The sequence below is a fragment of the Cyclopterus lumpus genome, chromosome 5 (assembly GCF_009769545.1).
Source record: "Cyclopterus lumpus isolate fCycLum1 chromosome 5, fCycLum1.pri, whole genome shotgun sequence".
Lineage (NCBI taxonomy): Eukaryota > Metazoa > Chordata > Actinopteri > Perciformes > Cyclopteridae > Cyclopterus > Cyclopterus lumpus.
Window position 1 is genome coordinate 13,607,529 of NC_046970.1, and position 24,360 is coordinate 13,631,888.

The 24,360-nt window shown below is 41.8% G+C and overlaps 1 protein-coding gene across 1 annotated transcript in view; it reads right to left on the bottom strand.

Moving 5' to 3' along the window:
* The window catches only part of col7a1 (collagen, type VII, alpha 1), a 54,259-nt gene that overhangs the window by 18,255 nt on the left and 11,644 nt on the right, over positions 1–24,360 (bottom strand). Inside the window, exons 13-85 of the mRNA XM_034533592.1 lie at positions 22,349–22,465; positions 21,860–22,006; positions 21,562–21,687; positions 21,300–21,446; positions 20,946–21,068; positions 20,528–20,794; positions 20,182–20,325; positions 19,743–19,874; positions 19,125–19,275; positions 18,555–18,676; positions 18,276–18,425; positions 18,041–18,177; positions 17,802–17,928; positions 17,566–17,709; positions 16,797–16,966; positions 16,572–16,613; positions 16,395–16,421; positions 16,256–16,300; positions 16,037–16,156; positions 15,882–15,953; positions 15,753–15,788; positions 15,614–15,667; positions 15,390–15,464; positions 15,122–15,235; positions 13,998–14,024; positions 13,851–13,904; positions 13,670–13,741; positions 13,526–13,585; positions 13,159–13,194; positions 13,032–13,076; positions 12,266–12,301; positions 12,112–12,156; positions 11,957–11,992; positions 11,778–11,813; positions 11,608–11,640; positions 11,439–11,510; positions 11,286–11,342; positions 11,027–11,062; positions 10,867–10,947; positions 10,236–10,271; positions 10,091–10,135; positions 9,929–10,000; positions 9,747–9,791; positions 9,622–9,657; positions 9,442–9,483; positions 9,232–9,312; positions 9,030–9,065; positions 8,888–8,923; positions 8,569–8,649; positions 8,427–8,462; positions 7,640–7,711; positions 7,468–7,512; positions 7,092–7,127; positions 6,670–6,705; positions 6,036–6,140; positions 5,878–5,943; positions 5,412–5,447; positions 5,287–5,322; positions 5,146–5,193; positions 5,014–5,049; positions 3,841–3,966; positions 3,454–3,663; positions 3,335–3,370; positions 3,174–3,218; positions 2,928–3,044; positions 2,768–2,839; positions 2,625–2,669; positions 1,781–1,816; positions 630–665; positions 496–540; positions 357–389; positions 187–249; positions 36–71 (exon numbers count right to left, since the gene is read on the bottom strand). Coding sequence (XP_034389483.1) covers positions 36–71; positions 187–249; positions 357–389; positions 496–540; positions 630–665; positions 1,781–1,816; positions 2,625–2,669; positions 2,768–2,839; positions 2,928–3,044; positions 3,174–3,218; positions 3,335–3,370; positions 3,454–3,663; positions 3,841–3,966; positions 5,014–5,049; positions 5,146–5,193; positions 5,287–5,322; positions 5,412–5,447; positions 5,878–5,943; positions 6,036–6,140; positions 6,670–6,705; positions 7,092–7,127; positions 7,468–7,512; positions 7,640–7,711; positions 8,427–8,462; positions 8,569–8,649; positions 8,888–8,923; positions 9,030–9,065; positions 9,232–9,312; positions 9,442–9,483; positions 9,622–9,657; positions 9,747–9,791; positions 9,929–10,000; positions 10,091–10,135; positions 10,236–10,271; positions 10,867–10,947; positions 11,027–11,062; positions 11,286–11,342; positions 11,439–11,510; positions 11,608–11,640; positions 11,778–11,813; positions 11,957–11,992; positions 12,112–12,156; positions 12,266–12,301; positions 13,032–13,076; positions 13,159–13,194; positions 13,526–13,585; positions 13,670–13,741; positions 13,851–13,904; positions 13,998–14,024; positions 15,122–15,235; positions 15,390–15,464; positions 15,614–15,667; positions 15,753–15,788; positions 15,882–15,953; positions 16,037–16,156; positions 16,256–16,300; positions 16,395–16,421; positions 16,572–16,613; positions 16,797–16,966; positions 17,566–17,709; positions 17,802–17,928; positions 18,041–18,177; positions 18,276–18,425; positions 18,555–18,676; positions 19,125–19,275; positions 19,743–19,874; positions 20,182–20,325; positions 20,528–20,794; positions 20,946–21,068; positions 21,300–21,446; positions 21,562–21,687; positions 21,860–22,006; positions 22,349–22,465 — 5,477 coding nt within the window. The remainder of the gene's footprint in view (positions 1–35; positions 72–186; positions 250–356; positions 390–495; positions 541–629; positions 666–1,780; positions 1,817–2,624; positions 2,670–2,767; positions 2,840–2,927; positions 3,045–3,173; positions 3,219–3,334; positions 3,371–3,453; positions 3,664–3,840; positions 3,967–5,013; positions 5,050–5,145; positions 5,194–5,286; positions 5,323–5,411; positions 5,448–5,877; positions 5,944–6,035; positions 6,141–6,669; positions 6,706–7,091; positions 7,128–7,467; positions 7,513–7,639; positions 7,712–8,426; positions 8,463–8,568; positions 8,650–8,887; positions 8,924–9,029; positions 9,066–9,231; positions 9,313–9,441; positions 9,484–9,621; positions 9,658–9,746; positions 9,792–9,928; positions 10,001–10,090; positions 10,136–10,235; positions 10,272–10,866; positions 10,948–11,026; positions 11,063–11,285; positions 11,343–11,438; positions 11,511–11,607; positions 11,641–11,777; positions 11,814–11,956; positions 11,993–12,111; positions 12,157–12,265; positions 12,302–13,031; positions 13,077–13,158; positions 13,195–13,525; positions 13,586–13,669; positions 13,742–13,850; positions 13,905–13,997; positions 14,025–15,121; positions 15,236–15,389; positions 15,465–15,613; positions 15,668–15,752; positions 15,789–15,881; positions 15,954–16,036; positions 16,157–16,255; positions 16,301–16,394; positions 16,422–16,571; positions 16,614–16,796; positions 16,967–17,565; positions 17,710–17,801; positions 17,929–18,040; positions 18,178–18,275; positions 18,426–18,554; positions 18,677–19,124; positions 19,276–19,742; positions 19,875–20,181; positions 20,326–20,527; positions 20,795–20,945; positions 21,069–21,299; positions 21,447–21,561; positions 21,688–21,859; positions 22,007–22,348; positions 22,466–24,360) is intronic.

Below are 24,360 nucleotides of genomic sequence, written 5' to 3' on the forward strand. Positions count from 1 at the left end.
ACTGTGCTCACATCACATACTGATCACATACTCACCACCTGCCCTGACAGTCCCGGAGGGCCCTGTGGACCCTGCAGAAGAAAATAAATGCAGTGGTAAAAATGCACACAATCTGATACACACCATGAGGTTTTTATGAATTTCATGCGAAAACACCAAAGCTGGTTTCTCCCAGGGGACACTTACCACAGCTCCAGGGGGACCTTGTAGTCCTGGCAGACCTGTACTCCCCTGGGCACCGGGAGGACCCTGCAGATAACAGAAAAACTCACTTACTGTTCTAAACCCTTACTAACTAGATTATTATGTGATTTGGTGCGACTAAAATATGCAAAATACAACTGGAATTGTTTTACCTTGACGCCAACACCTGGCTCTCCTTGATTACCCTGTGAGAGACACAAGCATTTTATGACTTTGGCCGGCAAGCAACAAACAAAAGAATCTCAGTGTACATGCTGTGACACATAGCACACTGGGATGTATTTCACTCACCTTCACGCCTGGGGGACCTGGAAGCCCGTTGGCACCCATGGGGCCCTAATTGAAACACATACCACCAACATGTAAACAGTTGCTGTTGAGAGTCTGTGAATGTGGTCATGCTTCATCCCGCGTGTGATACTTACAGTTGGCCCCCTAATTCCAGGCTCTCCTAGGTTTCCCTAGCAGAAAAATACAAGTCATGTACGGTGTACTCACATCATAAAATACTCACTAACAGCACACAAGCCACATTTTAAAAACATAGATTTTGACATCTTGGAAGAGTTTATTTGCTTAAGTTAGACGAAAAGACTGATACCGCTCTTGTGTTTGTCATTAAAATGACTTCCTGGAGTCTAAGGAAACTGGCTAAGCTAACTGGCTTCAGCTTCATATTCAGCAAACAGATATGGGAGCAGCATTGGCCTTCTCATCCAACTATCGGCAAGAAAGAGAATAACTGTATTTCCCAAAATATTAAACTATTCCTTAAAGCAACATATCTCTGAATACATACTGTATGTCTATAAAACTTGATTAATTAAAACTGTAAATAAATTTTTCTTTACTCAAAATTGGACAACATGGAGTTCACATACATAATACATAGATGTGTCACATAAAACATTTGACAATACAAACACAGAGGATCAACAATGTCAACAAAGACACACTGGCATGGTAAGCTCTGAAAAACCAGTGCTGTGAGAGGGATAAGCACACATCAGACAGCATCAGGAACAGCTGCATGCACGATAAGCAGACTCAAGCGAATTGACAACACAGGACTTTTTGGAGTACCAAAAACCCAATTTTGTATTCCCCTCTACTATTGTACACTACATCCTGGCGAGAGTTTTATCTCAGGATGTAGCTGACTTCCTGTCATCTCTTCCAACAAATCTTTGGTGTCATAAAAATTTAACTATTGAGTTTGACACGGATGCTTTGGGGACAGTTGGTATTGATTAATATTTGATGAGCAACTGATCAACGTCTGACTCTTATCCCAGCTCCCAGAAGGATGTTTCCAATACAAATGCATTGAGATTAAAGGGGGGAAATTTGCCTGGGAGGTATATGACGATGTGTGCATCCTGATGATAGGTTGTTCTAGTCTCCTGTTGCTAAATGCGGATACATCTTTCAAGCTATTTCCTGTCTAAGCTAAACCCCACTGGCATCTCTAACACTTTGGTGCTTTCCCCATCTGCATAAGATACCAAAGGGACAGGTTTTCGCAGCCCTCCCTCCTCCAGAGCTAAAGCATGCCAGCCAGCAGCAGGGAACCTACCGGTCTGCCTAGAACTCCTGGGAACCCAGGCAGGCCCTGGAGAGGACGAAAGACGGAGGAGGGTGGATCACAGGAGGGGAGGGGGAGACAGGTTGGTGAAGAACAGTGTTGGAAGAGGGGAAACAAACAACACACAGGACAGAGATAAGACACATATGAGGAGAGAGAGGAAGTCAGAGAGTAAGGTGTTAGCCGCACAGCTGCAAACGGTTACAGTCTAAGGATCTATGAAGCCTCGGCCCAAGAGGGGGAAAAGAGATCTCCATCAGCCAACCCTGTGGTTTACTCTGAGGATTAAGCCAAAGAGAGAGCCACTTTGGTGGGCTACTGGTTACTCACTGGTTGGCCCAGAAGACCAGCGGGCCCTGTTGGGCCCTGCTCCGACATGGAGGGAAGGAAAACACAGAGTGTGAGGAAGTGCTTAATACTTCACCTCTCCTGACATTTCTGCACCCGACCACGCAATCATGACATACATCACATCATTTGTGTTTGGGCTTTAGGTGATCACTGTAAATACTATGGTAAGGATATAGATCAAACCTTAATGTGACCTCTGATGTTAACTGGAATTATGCTGGTTTTAATATTTTCATAAAAACTGAGCGGGTGCATTATGTCTTTTATATGAATTAATACTCATATATAGAATACTGTAAATTAATCATTTATTAAGTATTATTAACAATATATTGTTATTCTCAAAAGAAAAAAGAACTTACTTACCAAGTCTGTTGAAAGAAACATTCACTAAATAGTTACACGCGTGTGTGTAAACCAAGAAAGTCATTACTATAACGCTCTCATAAAAAAAGTGAGGCGACGACCAGTACTTCACACTTACCGGTTTCCCATCCTGACCCGGTTTTCCTAGTTCTCCTGGTGATCCCTAAAAGGACAAAGTAAACATTGCTTTTTATCATGTCTTGGATGTCGTAACAATAAGATCAAAACCAGATTATTTTATTATTACAATGCTCAGCTCACCTTCGAGCCATCACGTCCTGTTTCTCCAGACTGTCCTCGGTCTCCATTGTCGCCACGAGACCCCACAACACCCTGTAGGACACATGACATATAGCTCATTTGCACATAGAAACATGTGACAGTGCATGACAAAAGTTTTTGTACTATGAGTAAATCTTACCCGTTCTCCTTGAGGTCCTGGTAATCCTGCAGCACCAGGTTCTCCCTTGTGTCCTCCAACTCCTGGAGGGCCTCTGGCTCCAGACGGACCAATCAGTACAGATTCAGCAGATGCTCCCTACAGTATGTGCACACAATATATTTATGAACTCCATTCTATGTACTGTGTATCTAATATTTACATTATTTAAATGGTAAATCTTCTTAGTTTTACTGCATTAATAACAAAAGCTGAGAAGGAGTTTACCTTTTGACCTGGTGGGCCGGCTACTCCCGTTAGCCCGGGTTTACCCTGAAAAATAGATTACATTCTCAGTTCAATTTGGAAGTCATTACATAAAACATGAATTTCTTCTCACTACCTTGATGTGTTGGACCAAAATATGTCAATGTAAAATAAACACTTACACCTTCTCCTCTGTCTCCTTTCTCTGCTCTCTCCCCCTGAAATGCAGATATACATTTTATTAGCAGAATCATGTTCAATGAAAAGTCTTAATTTGTTCACCCAACTCTTCTCAACTCACCTTATCTCCCGGTCTTCCAGCCTCGCCTTGTTCCCCAACTCGCCCAGGAACTCCCGGTATTCCTGGTTTGCCTGACACTCCAGCAGGCCCTGGGGGTCCCTCTGGCCCTCGCTCTCCAATGGCTCTACCTGCAGGCCCAGTTGCTCCCAAGGGTCCTCGCTCCCCTTGATCTCCTTTAGCCCCTCTCTCTCCTTGAAAACCACGGGAACCCTGGTGCACAACAGGAAAAGGAGAGAGAGAAACAACTCTAAATATTAAACTGACTTATGTTGTTTAGACATCAACATGGACTGCAACATCTGGATTTGCTGTGGTCTGACTGAGGGTCTTCGTCAAGTATATTTTGTATTCACTGCCAGCCTCCAAGATGCCCTTCGTCGTACTTACGTCTGCACCAGACGGTCCTCTCGGTCCAGATTCACCACTGTCTCCTTTTTCACCTTTCACTACCTTCTGCACTGGAAAAGGCAGTAATAAGTCCTTCCTGTCCACAACGGCCTTCAGATCCGACATCTTTGTGGAGGGAAGAAAAGGGAAATGGTTGGCAAGAGCTACATCACTTTCAGCCACAGGCCTAATGGTCATTTTAAAATGTATTTGCACACAACTTTTTACTGTTTTACTGTGAGGGATTGAGATCGTTTTTCATCTGAAAAAATATTGAACGAGGTTAACAAACTCCTCCACACTATCGGGGCAACGTTTATTTTACGTCTATGACATCAAGCCTCACATGCTGCTGTGGGTTTTAACTACTTGCAGTCCTATTTTTATAATGCCCATTAAGCAAGAGCCAATCCCATATTGCACCGTGGTAACTCTGTTAATCCTCTTTTACTGGTTGATGACGTTGTATTTTCAGAATAATTGTTAGTTATAAATACATCTGGAAGCTGTAAATGGCATGATGAAACTTGCAAGAACAAATAAAAACACTTTGCACAAGTTCCAGGGCATTTACCATTAGCATAACCATTATGCTAACATGTTCATATATATATCTAATACAGATAAATGAGTACGAATTAAGATTATGGCTGCAAGGAATTAATACAAATTAAAATCGTGTTACTGTTTTTATGGGAAACTACAATTTCCCAAATGTATTTTCAAATGACAGCACACATTAATGTTGACATTTTAAATATGCCTAATGAACATTTCTGTCTACTAACCAGGAATGTTTAGCGCTACACCGACAAGTGGGAAAGTAGTTATACCCACATGACATGCAGGTGCAAGGCTTTTGGAAATAAGTATTGATGAAAGGACTAACAATAAAAATTGTCCCTCAAAAATATATTTGTGCTTTAGTGTCAGTGAAAGCATTACTCTTCATCAACACATATATACATTTCTATCTCAGAAGGGATCTTCATGCTATAACCTAATCATGTTCAAAGCCAGAGTAAAGATGTATCCATTGCATTTAAATACATCTCCTTATATTTAATAAACTACTTAAGACGAGAAACCTTTCTGCACCTTAAAAGGCCTAACAAACTAAAATGTTACAGAATAATTGAACTGCAAATCCTAATTGTGTGCCTGTCTACGTACCTGAATGCCCTGGTTGGCCAGAGCCTTTTGTACATCCTGGTCAGAGAAATACACAAACATCAGTCGAAAGAGATATCAACAATATTGACAATAAAGGGTTCTACAAGTCACAGCGATGAGCTGACATCTTACCGCTGCTGTCCCAGGTCTGCCCGGCGACCCGTCCTCTCCTGGGTCTCCCTGCCAATAAAATGACATCAGTGTCCACACAAAACACATAAAACCTCACTCACGACACATTTTCAATACAATAAAAATGGACTTTTAACTTACAGCATCACCTTTCTGGCCAAATTGGCCTCTATCCCCCTGGAACAAAGAAAGTTAGAAGGTCAAGAGAACAACCAAGTGTTTACAAATCTAAAGCAAACTGGGATCAACAGACATCCACAACTTACTCTGGCTCCCACAGTTCCAGGGATCCCAGGCACGCCCTGAAGGACAGAGCAAGGACAATGATGAAAAACATCAACAGATAAAACTGTGGGGGGGGCTGCAGTAGCACACGGGGACAGATGGAGATAGGAACACACATTTGCCACTACATGTGGGAGAGAGAGCAATGCTGCTGGGGACAACATGACCACACGAGGGCTACATATTGGCTAGAGGTCTCTCATTTGATGTTTCTGTAAAATAAACTATTATATATGATAGTATGCAAAAAGAAGCAAGAAATGAAAACATAATTACATAGAGAGGAATTATCCTGTGCATATAATGATTTTATCTCCCACTAGTACATATTAGCCCTGAAGGTCTTCATAATTTCTAGCAGACAACCCTTCACTAAAAGCAGTAACTTGCATTTAAAGACTGTAATTAACAACAATGTCAGAATGCTGCAAAGTCATGCATACTCACAGGGGTTCCTGGAGGCCCCTGCGGTCCAGGGATTGGTGCTGCTTCGACTCCTTTAAAGTACACCACCTGAGAGACAGGAACAATGTAAAGATTAGTAAAGATGACACATTATAATTCCCATTAATTATATATTTAAAATGTGTCTACAACAGTCACACCTGTCCAGGAGGACCAATGCTGCCAGGTACTCCAGGAGGCCCGGAAGGGCCAGAGGGTCCGACAGACCCAGCAAGACCCCGGTCTCCTTTCTGTGCATCTTGGCCCTGGAAAACAGGTGCAATTACACAACTGAGACTCTCTCTATAAAGAGTTGCTTCCTCCTGCGATACAGAAGAGGCTGAACTATAAAATCAAAGCAGGTGGCCTCTGCCCCCCTCCACTGATGTTCTAGAGATAATTAATGTGAATTTGCACATGAAAACAGCACAGCACTGACATTTGGTGCCTCTCTGGATTCCTCTCAGAAGTGGTTCCCCCTTAAAGACTAGGCTTGATCATTAGAGGCTAGTTAATTTGTATAGCTGCTTCTGAGAAGCCTATTGATTCAGCAGTAAGTGAGGGTGTGATGGTAATGTCAATGTCAGAGCCAACTACAGTTGATAAATACACTAGAGTGGGAAAGTAATGAGGAGAAAGGAAAGGAGGAAAGCTGATTTGTAATACAATAAAGTCAAGGATTAATACAGGAAGACGGGGGTGAGAAGGGGCAGCTTGACAGGACAGGATACAGCGTAGAAACAAACCAAACACAAAGAGATAATAATGATATGAAAGAGATTTGGAAAAACTGACATCTCTTCCAGCAGATCCTGATTCTCCTTTGTCACCCTGCACATTAAAGACAGCACAGTCAGATTCACAAAAGAATACAGACATAATAAGTAAACAATTTCAGAAAACAAATGAATAAAAAGACAATAGTCCTATCTATTTAAAGTACTGTTTGATTCTATTTTAAATCATTTTTGTTTGCTATTTTTACATGGACGTGTGTCCTGTATTAAAAGCACTGCAAAGATGATATTCACAAATAGTACTTTATCAAAGATGCTACACTTTAACAGACCATTTTACATGATAACATCCATAAGAGGATATCTTTGGGGAAATGTTTTAAGATTGGCCACATACTGTACATTTGTGAAACAGAAAAATGCTGTTGTTGAGCATCTGTCAGTGCCAGATGATTATATAAACTGATAATAGCCACAAACCTTTCTCCCATCTTCACCGGGCATACCATCCTCGCCCTGTAAGTCAAAATAAAATGCATCACAGACTTGAACTAACAAACCAACTGAATAATGTCCGGTCTGCTGCAGGAGCACTCAGATAATTCATAGCTATTGCTTTAGAGACTCACTTAAGACCACCATTATGCAGAAGGGCCTGAAATAAATGTCCTCACAGCTTTATTGTCAGGGCCATTACCAAATTAGAGAATGATAGAAAGAAAGACAGAAAGAAAAAAACAAGCACTACTAAACAAGAATCATATTCTGACTGTTTGGAATAAATATCAAAGTATCAGTGAGGTCAAGAAGATGCTGAAGTATATAAGCTAAGAAAAGTCTTATAACAAGGAGTTACCATTTTGCCAGGAGAACCAGGTTTGCCATCTTCAGCTGCTTTACCCTGAAATATAACAACACGGACGATGACACTATGTGGTGCAAATAAACAACAAGAATGGATGAGACTGATAGAGTGACACGTTAATATGAAAATACAAGCTTGTGTTTTAGGGTGTGTGTCTACTCACAGGTGTCCCTGCAGTGCCCGGGGGCCCAACAGGCCCTGAGGGACCCTGCTCCCCTCTTAGTCCTTGAAAACCCTGTAAATCAAACAAACACGCATTACAATGAATGGCTTAATCCCACTTTTATTCAGATTAAAAGCCTGCCAAGCTCAGACCGGTTTAGATTTGCTCACATGTAGCACTGTATTGTGAGCAGAAAGAGAATTTACAAAAGAGAAGAGAATTTAAAATGTTTAATTTATTAGTTTTAAAGTGTAGTAAAGCAGATAAGACAAAAATAGCAACTGTAATTTGTTTTGGATGTACAGCAGCAGTTTTTGTGTCTACCCATCAAAATATGGTTTAGACTCTTTAACTAAGCTGTACATTTAGCAGGACTTTTAGAATAATTATTATGGCAAATATTACATAATAGTCTCCTATGAAACTGGACTAGCCTAGTGATGTCTTTCCCTACAGTTGCCTTATGCAACTGGCCACAGTAGTTAAGACTGATCTTTAATGCCTCCACAGCGCCCCCTGCAGCACCCACACACAATGTGCAGACGGGATTACAAATCAGGGGCAGGTATGAGTTTACTGAAAATGTGTTTAATACAGTATTTGTATAATATTATTAAAATCTGAAAAAAAACATTTAAACTACTCACTAAATAAATACAAATCGTACAACTAAAGTAAGCAGAAGCAAAAAATATCAGCATCTATTTTCATATAATTACTGATAACTAATACAACATCAGGGCCAATTGTATATTTCAAACAACCAAATAGGAGAAATTAAACTCACGTCTCTTCCAGGATCCCCCTGTTTCCCAGGATCCCCCTGTAACACAAAGAACAGTGCATCAGTTACACACATTCATAAGCCAGTGAGGCTGCACATACATGCATATGTCATTTAAGTTTTGAGAAAAGATGGCATAAAGTACCCTCTGACCAGGTGGTCCAGCAGCACCTGGTTTACCATCCAGACCAGGACGTCCATCTAACCCAGATGGTCCCCTTTCTCCCTGATCACACAGATGTTTAGAGTCAGAAAGTCACATTCAATCTAGAGTCTACAGTTAGAAAACAGTGGCTGAATTCAAATTTAGGCCATGAATAATTCTGCAAGCCCCTTTGCATCCCACTGAGGATTACTGCATGGTCAACAGAAGGACAGCAAGAACTGCTAGATTATTAATTTTTTAAAATATTGATAAAATGACTTGATATTGTGAGGACCAGCTCCTCTGATTGATTTCAAACCTTCTCTCCAGGCACTCCTCTTTCCCCTGCGTCGCCCTGTAAACATTAGAAGGGAAAATAATGTGAACAAATCACTCAGGTATTAACAGATATCTAGTGATGAAAATTGAAGTAGAGAAGCAGTGACAGAAAGCCAACTCACTCTTGTGCCTGCAAGTCCCCGTTGTCCCTCTGGACCCTGTATAAGTAGCGGAGAAAGAACAAGAAGTCACAAATGATCATCAGTCATGCATACCTAATGAACAGGGAAAGGGGTCAGTGTGCATACAGATGCAGATGCTGTACGGTGGCTCATCAGATGCTCACAGAAGCATTTACAAATTGCAAGAATGAGGCAAACTCACTCGTAGGCCTGAGGCTCCGGGAGTCCCGGCTTCGCCTATCTGACCTTTGCTGCCGTGCTCTCCCGGGTCGCCATCGTCACCCTGGAAATAACAATAACATGAGGTGAAACCTTTGGATAATCATGACATTTCTTAAGAGTTTTTTCACAATGTGTCTGCAATAAGACTGGATTTGGTTAAATGCTTATTTGCAACAGGTACAGTACATACCTTCTCTCCTCTCTCTCCTTTCAACTGGCCCTGGATGTCAGCCTTTTGAAGAACACAAATATGTAGCGTCAGGGTTGAATTGAGTTGAGCTGAACTTTAGGAAGTTCTCTCAATGGTAAGAATATTCTGCAAAATGTAGTTCCTAACTCTAGTTTTCTATGATCAAAATGATACACTCACCACTTTTCCTGGTGGTCCTGGAGGCCCTTGAGTTCCCTTTAAGAATAGAGTGAAATACTTAAGCCAACTAACAGTAGATGTAAAGCTTCATAAGCACTTTGTGAAAAATAAAGCAGACAACAAACCAGGTCTCCTTTCACTCCTCTCAGTCCTGCGGGTCCAGGGCTGCCCTATAATCGAACACAGATCAATAAATATACGGAGCAGCTGACCTTCCTCACTGTTTCTGCTCTCAAGGCTTTAGTGGAAAAGCACAAGTGCATATTGAAAAGCTTTCTGTATGATGAAAGATAAATGTGTGCCTTACATTTCGTCCGTGCTCTCCCGGGTCTCCCATGTCTCCTTTCTCTCCTGGTCGACCCAGCTGACCAGCCAGTCCCTGAGGGTGGTCAATTAAAAATATCTGGTGACTGAACTTTCCATTGGTCGTAATCTTTAAGTTTTAGTATGTCAAAGACACTTCTACTACCCTCAGTCCTCTTTCTCCTGCCTTCCCAGGAAGTCCAGACTCCCCCTGATGAAAAGCAAGTTTGCAGTGACGTGTCGACATTGATCTTTATAAATAAACACACACTGTTATGAAGAGAGTGGACGTCGAGATGTATTGTACTTACAGGTGTGCCTTCATCACCCTTCTCTCCTCTCTCTCCCTTTAGGACACAAGTATTCATAATAATGAAATATTTTATTCAAGATCATTTTAACTAGAAGGACACCTTAATTACAACAACAACAACAACAACAACAATAACAACTGGGTAGAGGGTAGGAGTTGCATATACAAAATAAATTGTTAGAAAATGTAATGTCATGCACACAAAGTGTAACTTTTACCTCTAAAATGGCATCATTAGATAGAGATGCATGTTGGAAGGAACAAAAGAAAGCTCAACAGGCAGTCTGATGTTGGATTACAGCACTGAGACCAACATGCAACAATGACAATAACTGTCTGACTATGATTTTACAACAGTACAGAGTAATGCCTTACTTCACTGTAAGGAAATCCACTCAAAGAAAGACATACCATGATAAGATCACTAGAGCTGTATCTAACAATAATGTGCACTATTGATTTACCTGTGGATTTTCTTCAATAATGGTTCTGTCTATAAAAACACATTTTTTAAAAATGTAACAATTTCTCAGGGCCTAATTATCGCCCAGCCCGGCTTCCAACTCTATGTGGAGAATGCTAATAACAAGAGTGAATCATGTTACTTTCCACAATGGAGCCAATTTCACCTCTTTCCCAGGAAGACCAGGCTTTCCTGGGATTCCTGGCCTCCCATTCTCCGCCCTCTCTCCTGGTTCACCAGCATCTCCCTAAAGAACAGTTAAAACACCAGTTTGATAATCGAATAAATAGAAAAGTAAACTAAAAACACCACAGCAGGCCTCTCACCTTGGCACCTGGCCTTCCACTGAAACCAGCAGGTCCCTGAGGGAAGAGCACAGGTGTTATGTATGTTGGGACTAAACTGCTTTTGGGGCATGACTTACACTAACAGCTGGCACGAGGGAATGTTTCATGAGTAATGAATGCAATTATATAATATATATCATAGCAGCTGTAAACGATACCATTGTGACATTAGTTAAAGATACCATGTAGATGTAGATGTAGATAAAGAGGTGGGACTATGACTCCAGTGTGAACTCACTCTCTCTCCCGACTCTCCTTTAGGTCCAACAGCTGACAGTCCTGACCCTGAAGACCCCTTGCAAAATTACGGAGAAGGACATGTCAATGAGACGGATGTCAGACTGTATGTGACACAGATTTCCATCAACATCATCATCCCCTGGTTTCTCACTTTCTCTCCTCTCTGTCCAGCCTCTCCCTTTTCTCCACTCGCCCCCTCGGTACCAGGCAGACCTCGCTCCCCCTTTAGAGGAACAGCAGAGGAGTGGAAACACGTCAGAGTGAAGGAAAAAGTTCTGTCCAGATGAAAAGTCTGACGAGAACAGAACTTTATAGCTTACATGTTCCCCTTTCTTCCCGGGAATACCTGGAACCTGCATGATTTGAATAATACAGTGAGGACTCGTCATCACAGACAAAGACTGTCACGGACATTAACTCCAAATACAAAATGAAAGGACAGATCAGTTATTATATGTCAGCATTTTTTTTCTGTCATCTGATAACTCACACTTCTGCCCGGCTCCCCGCGAGCACCTTCATTTCCCTGGAAACAGACAAGTGCAACTGTTCTTTCATCTTTGCCAATAAAATTCATTACATCAGATTATGAAATGTTCCGTGACAGAGTCACGTTCCCATTGACCTGCTGCTTCTCGTATGATTACACTTCATTTAAATCAGCCTCACCTTTTCTCCTGCCGCTCCACTGGGCCCCGATAAGCCCTGGTGACGAAAAGGAAAGACTTCATTCATGAGACTTTATGCATTTATAAAAGTCAGGTCACGAGGCAAGTATGAAACTAACGCTGATGTTATTAGCAACATGGCAGTCTGTCACTCACTCTCAAACCTGGTGCTCCTGCGAGGCCCGGCTTCCCAAGGTCCCCCTGCGACAAAACAATATTCAGATAACAGCACATGATTCCACTAAAAGGACAGGATGTCAACAGGTAAACTAATCTAGATTAATAACTTAACTAACTCTGCTCTACTCACTCTCTCCCCAGGTTCACCAGCCGGTCCTCTCTCCCCCTGCAAAGAAACACATTTACAGGTTCACATGTTCTGTGACCCTTCTTTGATTATCTGACTCACTGTCAGCAAATCCTGCATCTGGCAAAGAAGGGTACATTACGTAACCTAGAATGATCATCATGTAAATGTGTTCGTTACTTGGGATGGTTCTTCTACAAATAAGTGTCATTTCAGGAAAAATTAGTGATTTACTTTATTTACCAGCCTATACCACATTTCCAGAAAGTGTGCACTATAAACTAGAAACATAGTATTGCACAGACAAACGTCCATCTTATCCAAAAGAATTGGAAAAATAAAATGAGGACAGCAAGACGTTGAATCAACATTAAAACCATCTCTCAGTTCAGGTACCAACTCGTTCTCTGCAGCATATTATTTATTGGACCGAAGAAAAGAGGCCGCCTGCTGTGTCTCCACCTTTTTGTAACCAACAGTTTTTAACTTGAACTTTTCAGACCTGAGCTTGATGAGACACACAACCGTCTCAGCAAGATTGTAAATGTCCCATTTTGACCTTTTAATTTAGTTGAAATTGCATGTGCTCTTTCTTCCCTGTGGTAAAATGTGCGACAACACCTGGTGCCATACCTGTGAATATGGACCATAGTCATTAAGTCTATTAAATCCCTGACACACAGATTCTTTAGACTATAAATGCCACACACATAGATGCTCACATACAGACATGCACATACTTGACTGATTCACTCATAACTGTACTCACCCTGTCCCCCTGTGATCCAGGCTCACCTGGCTGTCCTCGGTCCCCCTATCGCAATAGAGCGAGTGACAAATGTTATTCCTCTGTTAACAGCTTACCAACAAAGTCATCTGTCTTAAATGTATCTTACCTTGATACTAATTTCCCCTGCAGGCCCACGAGGACCCTGAAATATATGAGCAAAAATGCTTGATCATAAATGTATTAATTTCACTCAGGAGGTCAAGTTTTCGTCAGTGAAAGTTGGGCCATGGTACACAAACAAACTGAATAGTCTTAACTGAAACAGCGCTACCATGTGGACATTTATAAAGCACCTTATATATTTCACAACTGTGAGAATCAGAAGCATCTTAAAACAGACACACATCAAAAGTTTGGAACTTGTGGGTTTGTGCAGGCGTAGCAGAGGTATGTGCCCTCAATGCTTTCTACTGTATTTATATTGTTCAAAAAAACTAAATCAGCCATCTAAAATGGCTGTGTGCTCAACCTACCCTGTCCCCAGGGTCTCCTTGCCTGCCCGGAGGTCCAGGCTCCCCATTGCCGCTATCGCCCTGAAAAAACAACCACAAGCCATCACTCTGGGATAAACACCTCCCATTCTTAAACATTCATACACTTAATCAATCTTCAGCTACCTTGTCTCCTTTGCTGCCTTGAGGTCCTACTGGCCCACTAGGACTCTGAGCTCCTGGAGGTCCTGCAATACCCTGATAATAAAAATGCAATTAGTAAATGCAAAATACACCCCCACATGCACACCGAGTTCATCTGCAAACTCAACATGTCAGCACATTGGCAGTGATCGGCAGCGCTTACTGGGGAGCCTCTCTCGCCCTTCACGGCCACCCCGCTGCCGACTCCTGGAGGTCCCTGTCAGCAAAGAGAGATAAGAGCTGAGGATCATTATGCGTATGTATTCCTCAGAATATTTCTACCGTGAGAGGACAAGCTGGTGTGACTCACCCGGTCTCCTGGAGTGCCCTTGTCTCCCTGCAGAAAACAAGAGAGAAAGAGAGAGAGAGAGAATGCTGAATATTGTTAGGAAAAGTTTATCTATAATAACCACAGACATTGACATGCTTCATGTGTATGTAACCCACTTCTCTGATACTCCACATAGAATCTCGACATTAAGGAAAAAGCTTAAAAAGGAAAACTGATAACAACACAGAACCAGGACGTAAACTACATTTTTTACATGACAGCAATAAGTTATGGGTCATTTAATTATTCATTAATTCATATTATGTCAGTTTAGTTATTGTGTTTATTGTGTTCATATTATGTCAGTTTAGTTATTGTGTAACAAAAACTACCCATCAAATGTCAGCATTCCTAGCACATACAGTAAAAGTGGCTCAATGCTACCACCATGTGCACGAGTCTGACAACAACAGTTTAATCTTGGTGCAGTGGTTGGAGCCAAAAGACTCCATTGACTGAGATTAAAGAGGTCTCTATAATGGCCCGATCTCGAAAAGATTTTTCTTTTCGCAAGTGGAAATCTAAATGAGAGCATGCATGCATTTTTAGCAAATCTTTCATAATGTAATTAACATAGTAAAGTAAAAAATGACAAAATAAATATTTTTTATTGGCTTAGTTTAAAACAGAAAAATTGTAAATCTAATGTCTGTAAAAAACAATTCCTGGAAAAGCCTGAATATTTAAATATTGCAATAATGTAAATTATTCAAAAAATATTTTCCCATTAAAATCATTACATTATTAAACTGAACACAGCACACTCGTGTTTACCAACACAGCTATATGTCACTCCAAAATGCCAAAGGGATGATCTAACGTTGGACCTCTCTGTCCTGATGAAGCTGAACCTACCAACGTCAGATCATGTGCACCTCTCTGCGCTCACAGCAGTTTCCAAGACAGCTTGTGTTTTGACTGAGTTTGGATAGGCTAATAGAATAAATAATGATATCTCTGTTGGAGTGATGGAATCCTCTCTATTATAGCCAACATTATTTCTGACTGCTGTATTTTCAAGAGAACCACTTTAAGAGCTGATAGCATTCAAAAGTTACTTTCCAAATTGAGGGAAATGGAGAGAAGCAGTAGAGGACGCTCACCTTGATGGAGAGTCCTGGTGTTCCTGATAAACCTGGGCGACCATCCTGACCAGGTGGTCCCGAAGCTCCGAGGGCTCCTTTGATCCCATCGATGCCTGGCCGACCAGGAGTACCCTTAGTACACAACACAGACACATCCAGACAGCTACACCCTAACCTTTTTACCGCAGCTGGACATCACCTTACAGATTAGAGTGTGGATGGTTTGTGTGAGTGTAGGCCAATGTACAAAGCCAATTTAGGACTGTCACTCCGGTTTGTTTCTTACCAGAATACCTGGCATGCCTGGCTCTCCTTTCCTCCCAGGAAGACCACCTCCTGATATAGCCGAGCCTGGTTCACCCTGAAGCATCAGCAAAGCACCGTAAGCACACACACACACACACATACACACGCACACACACTTTGTTTTCTGTCTCTTTCAAACTGCCACAAAGGAGCTACAAACACGTGTGAGATGGTTTAGGAAAAATAAATGATCGCTCTGCTCACCCTTTCACCTTTACTCCCCATTGGCCCCGGTGACCCTGTCCCACCTGGTTCACCCTATAACAACAGAAAACACTTAAGAAGCCTTGTACTTCATATATAAATGTCCACCTAACAATTCTGCAGGTTAAGAGTTACTCACTGAATCTCCTCTGATACCAGGTAGGCCCTGCGAACCCTGACACGAGAACAACATTGTTGTGTTACTTCTATGCTAAGTAGACAACATGAACATCCAATGGGTCCGTGGGTTTTGCTCCCTCAAACTCACCGGGACCCCTGCATTTCCAGAGGAACCTGGTCGTCCAGGCAACCCTGGACTTCCATCAATGCCAGGAAAGCCCTAAAATGAAAACAAACAGCTTGTTTCTTCAGTCCTCATGAGGGAAGTGTGTATGGTTTTGGTATGGCCTTAGCTGTACTCACTCTCTCCCCCTTTTCTCCTTTCACCCCCAGTGAGGGGTCAATAGGGATGGCTTGGCCAGGTGTACCTGGGCGTCCTTCAGGGCCTCTGGGGCCTTCCCTCCCAGGCTGACCAACCCGACCCTACACCACACATACAGACACCACATTAGTGTCCAATCAATTGTATTTTGTAAAAGCAGTATATTGCTGTTAATAGGTCAGTGATAATGAATGACTCACCACATCGCCCTTGCGCCCATCTGTACCGTCTCTGCCTCTCTCACCCTGCAGAGTAAAACCAAACAAAATGGCACCTTAAAAAGCTGAAAATGCTAATTACAAGGAGGGGCAAAACATTTAGCAACTTCCTGTAATGTACCTTTTCTCCACGATATCCCCTCTCTCCCTAAAGTAAATAGGAAAGATTGTACTTAGAAATCATTCAGTAGAGAGGAGGAGCCAAGAGAACGTTAAGGATGTTTTTGGCAGTATAGAAATCTATGGTGCATTATTATCACAGGTTCATACTGTATGAACGTACAGCTGGAGAACTCACCTGTGGGCACTGACCGGTACACTGCTCAGGACCTGGACCTACCTAAACAAGGACATTAGGTAGATGTTTTTTTATAGTATATCCTCCTTTATTACAGCATTATTACCTTCAATGTTATTGCCATAAAAAAAGCTACAAAGTGCAATGAATAGTTGTCTACAGATCACACAAAGCTTTCAAAACATGACTAAACAAAAAATAGGATTTTCCCAGGTTTCTTCTTACGTCTGGTATTCTGGCAATGCCACAGAGCAAGTCTGCCAAATCAGTGTGCACGCTGTCCAGCTGTGCTGCATCGCGCGTATACAGGATGTTCTGGGGGCTGCCGTCCGTCACTGCCTGTCGCAGCTCCTCGGTATTCGCCTGTTCTATACCAACTGCTAACACTGTCACACCTAACAGACACACACACACACACCAAGACATTTGTCTCACATAACAGAGGTGGATTTTGGATTTGTATGAGTCAGGGTAAAATATGTCTACATATAGTTGAAGTTCAGAAGAAAACAAAAAGTACAACAAAATGATCAACTACAGATGGCGACATTTGTGGCCCAGTGACTTAAAGGAATACTTCACCTGTAAACTAATCTTTTGTATATCAACTACTCAACCAATGTTACCTTGAAGAAAATGTGTTTTTCTTGCATGCCTCCACGGTGATCGGAGAATCAACAAAGAGTTTGTAGAAGAATGTTTTGATAAAGTTAAGCCTGGCTTCCATTTACTTAAATTGATAAGATTGTTTTCTGTTTTATTATTCATTCACCATAGAGGCATGTGACAAAAACAAAGTTGTCTTCAAGAATTCAAGGTAACACAGTTTGAGTGTGAAAATTAAGGCTGAAAATAATTGTGGCTGAAATCTTGAAACTAAATGGTCCAGATGACACTAACATTAGTGATCTGGTGGCTGCAGGACAGACTAAAGCAAACCATAAGTTTAGTTCACAGACGATGCAGTGTAACTGCTTGTTGGTCTCCAGCCCACCTGAAGCCCTGAGACTGGTGGCTGCAAGAGTCAGGTTGTCAGCGGAGTTTTTGTCAGCAATGATAACGACAGCACCAGGGACCCTCGGCCTCCGTCCAGCTGAGGGGGTCAGAAGGTACTGCCTAGTGTATGTCACCGCCTCACCTGCAGAGGGAGACAGACAATATCACAACTCGTAACACACAAATACACACACATCGAGCAGTAAGTACAGAAAAGGTGAGAAAGAAACTGACCAATGTTATTCCCAGGACTTTCATCAAATGGTGTGGACTGGATCTCTTGAAAAAGTGTTTCAGACCTGCCATGGCGATTAAGCAGGAACCATAATTTGGGTCTGTAACCGTACACTACAACTCCGAACTGAAACAGGCAGAAAATAATACAATTGTTAGTCAGCAAAAAGTGACAATGACATCAGATTTTGGGAGCCTCCCCGCTCCCTGTTGAGAGACTTGTTCGTGAAGGGCCGTACCTGAGAGTCGCTGGCTCCAATAGTTTCGAGTGACCCAGCTGCACTTGATAGCAGTTCACGCAGAGGTCTTGCGAGGCTACTCCGGTCAGTGGATGCCGGGACCAGAAACACCACATCCAGACGCCCGCCCACACAAACTGCTGGCAGCAAAGTTTGTAGGGTTTAAAGTACGGTATCACAAGGTGGTTATAGGTATGGTAAGTATATGAAAGAGGATGTGTGGTTGGTGCATTACCGGTGCGTTCAACAACAGAGCTTTCAGTTCCCAATACATTTTCGAAGGTGGGCTGCACCGTAAAGCGATAACGGCGGCCCAAACGCAGCCCAGTCACCTGGTAAGAGCTGGACGAGGCAGGGAGCGTAACGGACAAGCCTCGACCAACCTCTGGGAGATGTGAACAGTTCAAATGATGCAGAGGATTACAAAATATAATTATATATATATATATATATATATATATATATATATATATATATATATATATATATATATATATATGTTATGTTATGTCACCTGTCTCGTCTCTCCAGCGTAGAATATATCCTGTGGCACCTGGTAGTGGATTCCAGCCAATCCGCATAGAATTCTGGGTAACCTCTGCCACCCGTACAGTTAGGGTGGGCGAGGGGTACCCGCTGTAAACATGGACACAGAAGCAGCAATGACATTTAATTTGACATTTAATCCAATATATTTCTTGAAATGTAAGATGTTGTATATTGTGCAATATTGAACTAGTGCACTCAAGGAAGGCAGTGTTCCCATGTTTATCTATGCATCAAGTTCAAAGGCTTCTCAGTGACTTACAAGGTTTTACTTAGTTATTAAATACTGTATTGTTTTAGGTTAAGACTTGACATTATAGAAGATATTACTAAGGCCCACAGTACAATGTGTAGTATGTTATATTTTTACCATATTCAGCCTTTGTGAAATACTTTTATTTAAAAAAACATAAAGTAGTGTTTAATCCATTCATTCATTCATTTTAGAAAACTCCTAACATCCACTGTTTATTTCCTCCAGTCAACACTCTTTTAAAGAAACCTGCCAGAACCGTGAACTAATATATGAAGGCAGGACTCACGTGTGGTGACTCTGACAGACACAGGGGTTCCCTCTCTGTTTTGAACTAAAGCCATGACCTGCACCTCATACTGGGCTCCGGGGTCCAACTGGTCTAAATCCACTGCTGTCACATCTCCCCCCAGCAGTTGACTCCTCTGTTCCCCACCTACAGCAGAACATAGTCGCAACAGTGAGTGGGGTAACACAGTTCTCGTTAAAAAAGATAGTTCTGATGTTTTTAAGTAGGGTTGTATGAGGTTGTTATCCATAGTAAGTGTTTTACTTACAGTAGATGATTTTACTTACAGTAGATGATGGGCGATACGCCCCCAGTTTGGAGAAACAGACAGTGGTACTGAGGCAAGAGCAAAACAAAGTACTGCTGTCAGGTGACTTTACGTGTTTCTGCAGTACATTGCTTTACTTCCGTGCAGTAACTGAGGTTTTTGTTTCTCCAAACTGAGTGTACCGAACGCCATCTACTGTCGGTAATACAGTGACTTTAAGTACCTTATAAAAACCCAATTCAAAACATCGAAACTATGCCTTTAAGAGCAAATTAATGCTTACAATATGTTATATTTATATTTAGGACTTTATAACACAAGTGAAATGGACCAGCAATCGATCTACCATCCGTTTTCCTCCAAGACACCCGATAAGCCGTCGCTCCCTGCACACCAACCCAAGTGACTCGGACAACCTCTCCACGGCCCTCCTGGATTTGCAGTGACGTCACAGTCCCGACCAGAGATTGATCTGATTCTGAAGGTCGGGACGGAAAACAATCAGTCAGTTTTTTTTTTGCATTTGTCCATCTGGGGAGAGGGATCCTCCTCTGTTGCTCTCCTGAAGGTTTCTTTCCTTTTTTCCCTGTGAAAGGTTATTTTTGGGGAGTTTTTCCTGATTCGATGTGAGGTCCTGGGACAGGGATGTCGTATGTGTACAGATTGTAAAGCCCTCTGAGGCAAATTTGTAATTTGTGATATTGGGCAAATAAAATAAACTGAATTGAATAGCTTAGTTTCTCCCAAAAGACACTCTGGACAACAGCAAAGATTCAGTATCGTACCTGTTCTGATACTCAGGGTGGAAGGACTTCCCTCTCGAGAGCCAGTGAGTGAAGAAACTAATATGCTGTAGGTTGAATCTGACTGTAGCCCATCAATGGTGAAAGAGGATACGTTGGCAGCCATGTTACGAGTTGATTCAACTCCTGCAAAACATAGCAGAGAAATAGAAATGTAGAAATTATTTTTTTCTTCCAATTACAGATACATGAGAATAGAAGAGGTTGACAGCCAGATCACTACCCACATCTACGTACTAAGCCTTTACAATACAATTCTTCATATTGCCCTGTTTGGTTGTATCTTGTGTCTTTAAAATACTGAGTATTAATGCCAAACATTGCGTACCATCATCACGGCGCCAAGTGACCTTATAGCCAGTTGCCCTCGTGGACCGTGACCATGCAATGCGTATCTTCTGAGATGTAACGTCTACGATGCGAAGGCCAGACACTGATCCACCGTTGGGATTAGTCCGACTAGAGAGTGTGACCACCTCTCCAACCCGTTGATCAACCACAGATGCAACACCAATTACCAGCGCCTCGTCTGGTTGCAGGCCGTCTATGGTAAAGGATGTGACCTCCGCCCCCAGAATACGGGACTGCTCTGCATCTACAAGGCAGAGGTGGTGAGGTAATATAACAATCTGCATGTAAAAAATAAAATCTAAATACAGCTTTTGCTCAATCTTCAATTAACTAATATAATAATATGTGACTCAAAAGGATAAACTCGCAAACACATGGCGACATTAAACACTTACTGTTGCCTTGTCTCCAAGTGACCCTGTAACCTGTTGCCCCTGGAGCACCTATCCAGGCAATTCGAATTCTCCGACTGTTTGCATTTGTCACTCTGAGGTTAGTCACTCTGCCCGCACCTTGCTCTGAAATTAAGGGTATACAGCGCCTCAGGTGACAACATTCAATGTATACATCAATACAAATAAAAAAGTATTTAACTTATTTCAAATGTCAAGATAAAGAAGAAAGAATGAATTAACCGGGAAAAAAAAAAAACATTTAAAATTAGTGATCTGCTATTTAGGACTGGCTATTTACAGGACCAAGACAACAGGATGAATACCACAGCAGCACAGTGACACTGTTCAACCCACCTGGTTTGATGTAAACAGTAACTGGCTCCCCTTCATTTTCTCCCACCAGCGCTGTGACACTGACACCATAAGACACTCCCACCGTCAGGTCTCTGAGGTCAAGGGTCGTCTGGTTTCCAGGGATAAGCCGTATTTCCTCTGATCCCGCTGACATGTCATGCAACGAACAAAGAGACTATTTTCACAAGCATGTTTTCATTCATAATTGAGCAATCAATCATCTTAATGACAAATAAAACAATGAATAGAAGCGTCAGTGCACCTTCTGTGTTCAGGATAATGATGCGGTACTGTGTGGCCCCGGCTACACCCGTCCAGCCTAGTCTGACAGTGCTGCCCAGAGACTCCACAACTCTCAGGTTGGACACCCTCCCCACTGGCTGTTCCTCTGCAACACCAGAGGATCAGAACACTCGTACAACATGGATACAGGCACAACATCTTTTAAGCATACCTAAAGGAAAACATATTCACTCGGAATTCAACCCCAGCACATTTATGTCCAATAAATCCACCCAAAATTAACTCAGAGTTGTGTGCTTCAGTGCTTCAGTGCTGACCTCTGGATGTAGTGGAGACAGGTGTGGCCTCCTCACGGCCTTCAAACAGGGTGTACAGGGTGATGATGTATTCTGTGTTGGGCTGAAGGCCTTTTAGCGCATAGCTGGCAGTGGTTCGAGGAAAGGTTAGGCTCTGGACACGGCCTCCTGGAGACAGAACAACGGTCCAAGATCAGTGGTTTTATGTTCAATATACCTGCAGTGCAATATACTCATCCTACTAACTGCAACTTAGAAGTGGAGCTGGCATTTACTACAGTATTTGGCTATATTTCTGTCAAATTATGTATACAAACAACAGTGTGATACAGTACACATAGCATTAATGTTGTGTATGTTGACATCACAATGATTTATTGTGATCATTAGAATAACTTGTCCATGTTGCACAGCCCTCCTTAAATCTACAGAATGTTACATGTAATGTACAAACAGAATACAAAAGGAACAAGTGAATGTGTGAGCCTGCATATGACATGCACATCTGACCTTCGCCATCCCTCCATTCCAGCCGGTACCCTCGAGATAACTGAATGATTCTCCAGGTGAGGCGAATAGAGGAGGGGCCGGTGGTGGCTGCTCTGAGCATCTGCTGCTCCTGACGCTCTGAGGTAAAGAAAATATATTTTACATATATGTAATTATGTAACATCATAATTAAACCTCTGTCCCCATCAATCAATCAATCAATAAAATATGTTAAACCCCATAGTCATAATATTAAAAACAATAATGCCTATTATTGGTTGCTATAATCATTCCTTCCTAAAGTGGTTTCAATGTGATGGGGACAAAACACACAGTGCCTGGTCTGTATAAAAATGCAGTTTAAGTGCAGTTGAGGCTAGAACAAGGCTTCAGAGGGCGAAACCAGTCAAATCAAGCAGGTGTTGCAAGGATTGGCAGTTTATATAACACCAAAAAGCAGGCTGGTTTTGGTAAAGTTATACTATAGTACACTGCACTAAACTACCTACAAAAAACATTTAAAAATAACATAAGGAAGTCCATAAGTCAATTGAAAAAAGGTACGGCTTGCGGCAACGAACCGGCAGGTCTGCACCTGAACTTAACTAACTTCAACAATGGACTCCTCCTGAGGAGCTGCTACGCCTTGCTTTTAAAACAGAAAGTTTCTCCGACAGACAAACCAAAGTTAGTTCATAATCAATTAAGCCATCAAATAACCATTCTTAAAACCAACACAAGATATTTATAAAGCCTTGTTCCAATTGTCCTAAAGATTAACAGATAATTTAGGGTATTTAAAGAAGAGTTAAACCCAGAACAACTAAACCAACTAAAGTGGTCATGCTATAACATGCCACTTTGAAACTCTACCAAACCCATGTGTACTACAGCCCAATGCAGTGTTTTTAGGATATTCACATACCGGTACATAACCTGCACATTTTCCTCCACCAAAATGTAATCAACTCATTGTTGAGTCAAAGTAGACATCAGGGTTGCAAAATTCCGGTAATATTCAAAGTTGGAAACTTTCCACGGGAATTAATGGGAATAAACGGGAATAAACGGGAATAATCGGGAATAAACTAGACATTTTGGGGTAATTTAACTGTATTTACCTTGTCATAAGCAGACATGCATGCAAACATTTATAATACAACTTTTAAAACTTTTTTGACATTTTGTGAGTAGAACTTTATTCTTTCATCGAACAACAAAAACATGAATAAAAAAAAGTGTATTCCCTATGATCACCCAACCCAATTTTTTTTTTTTTGTGTGTTTTTCCCTGAATCCTTTCAGGTCTAAATACTTTCTTCCTGGACCTCATCAACATCCTCCTCACTGCTGTAAAAAGTTAGTCTACTGTATACAAATAAACATGAACAAGTAATCAATATGCTAGGTAATGACAAACAGTGTTGGGAAAGTTCACTTTCTACATGAACTAGTTCAGTTCATAGTTCACATATTTTAATATAATATACTTAGTTCATAATTAAAAATGTTGAACTAAGTTCACAGCTCCAAAAAATTAACTAGTTCAGTTATTTTTCTCAATATGTTGCGAGCTATAATTGAAATATCTATCTGTCTGCAATACCGCTCTTGGCCTCTACGCCACTCAGCGCTCTCACACTTGCCAGGCATAGGGCTGAAACGTTCAGACGCAACACTGATGACAAAGACGTTCAAAAACGTTTATGTTTCTGGCAGACAATGTTCCCAACCAGCTGCATTCAGGGTCCAGCCGAGACAAATTTCCCATGGAAACTTTCCGCCCTTTTGCAACCCTAGTGGACGTTGACACAAAAATGTAAAGAAGTTCCCTCAAGGCGCTCCTGAGATATCACACAGTAGGACGAGTAGACCTGAGGCCTTGCGGCCTTCTATTGCCGCTACAGAGGCAGTAAATTATCACAAAGGTCAGACCCGCAAACCCTTTCTCTGTGATACCGTATGTGGCCACAGGTCTTCTCTTGTTCGTGTGACGAACATGTCAACAAATCCACAAGAAAGTGCCAGGTGTT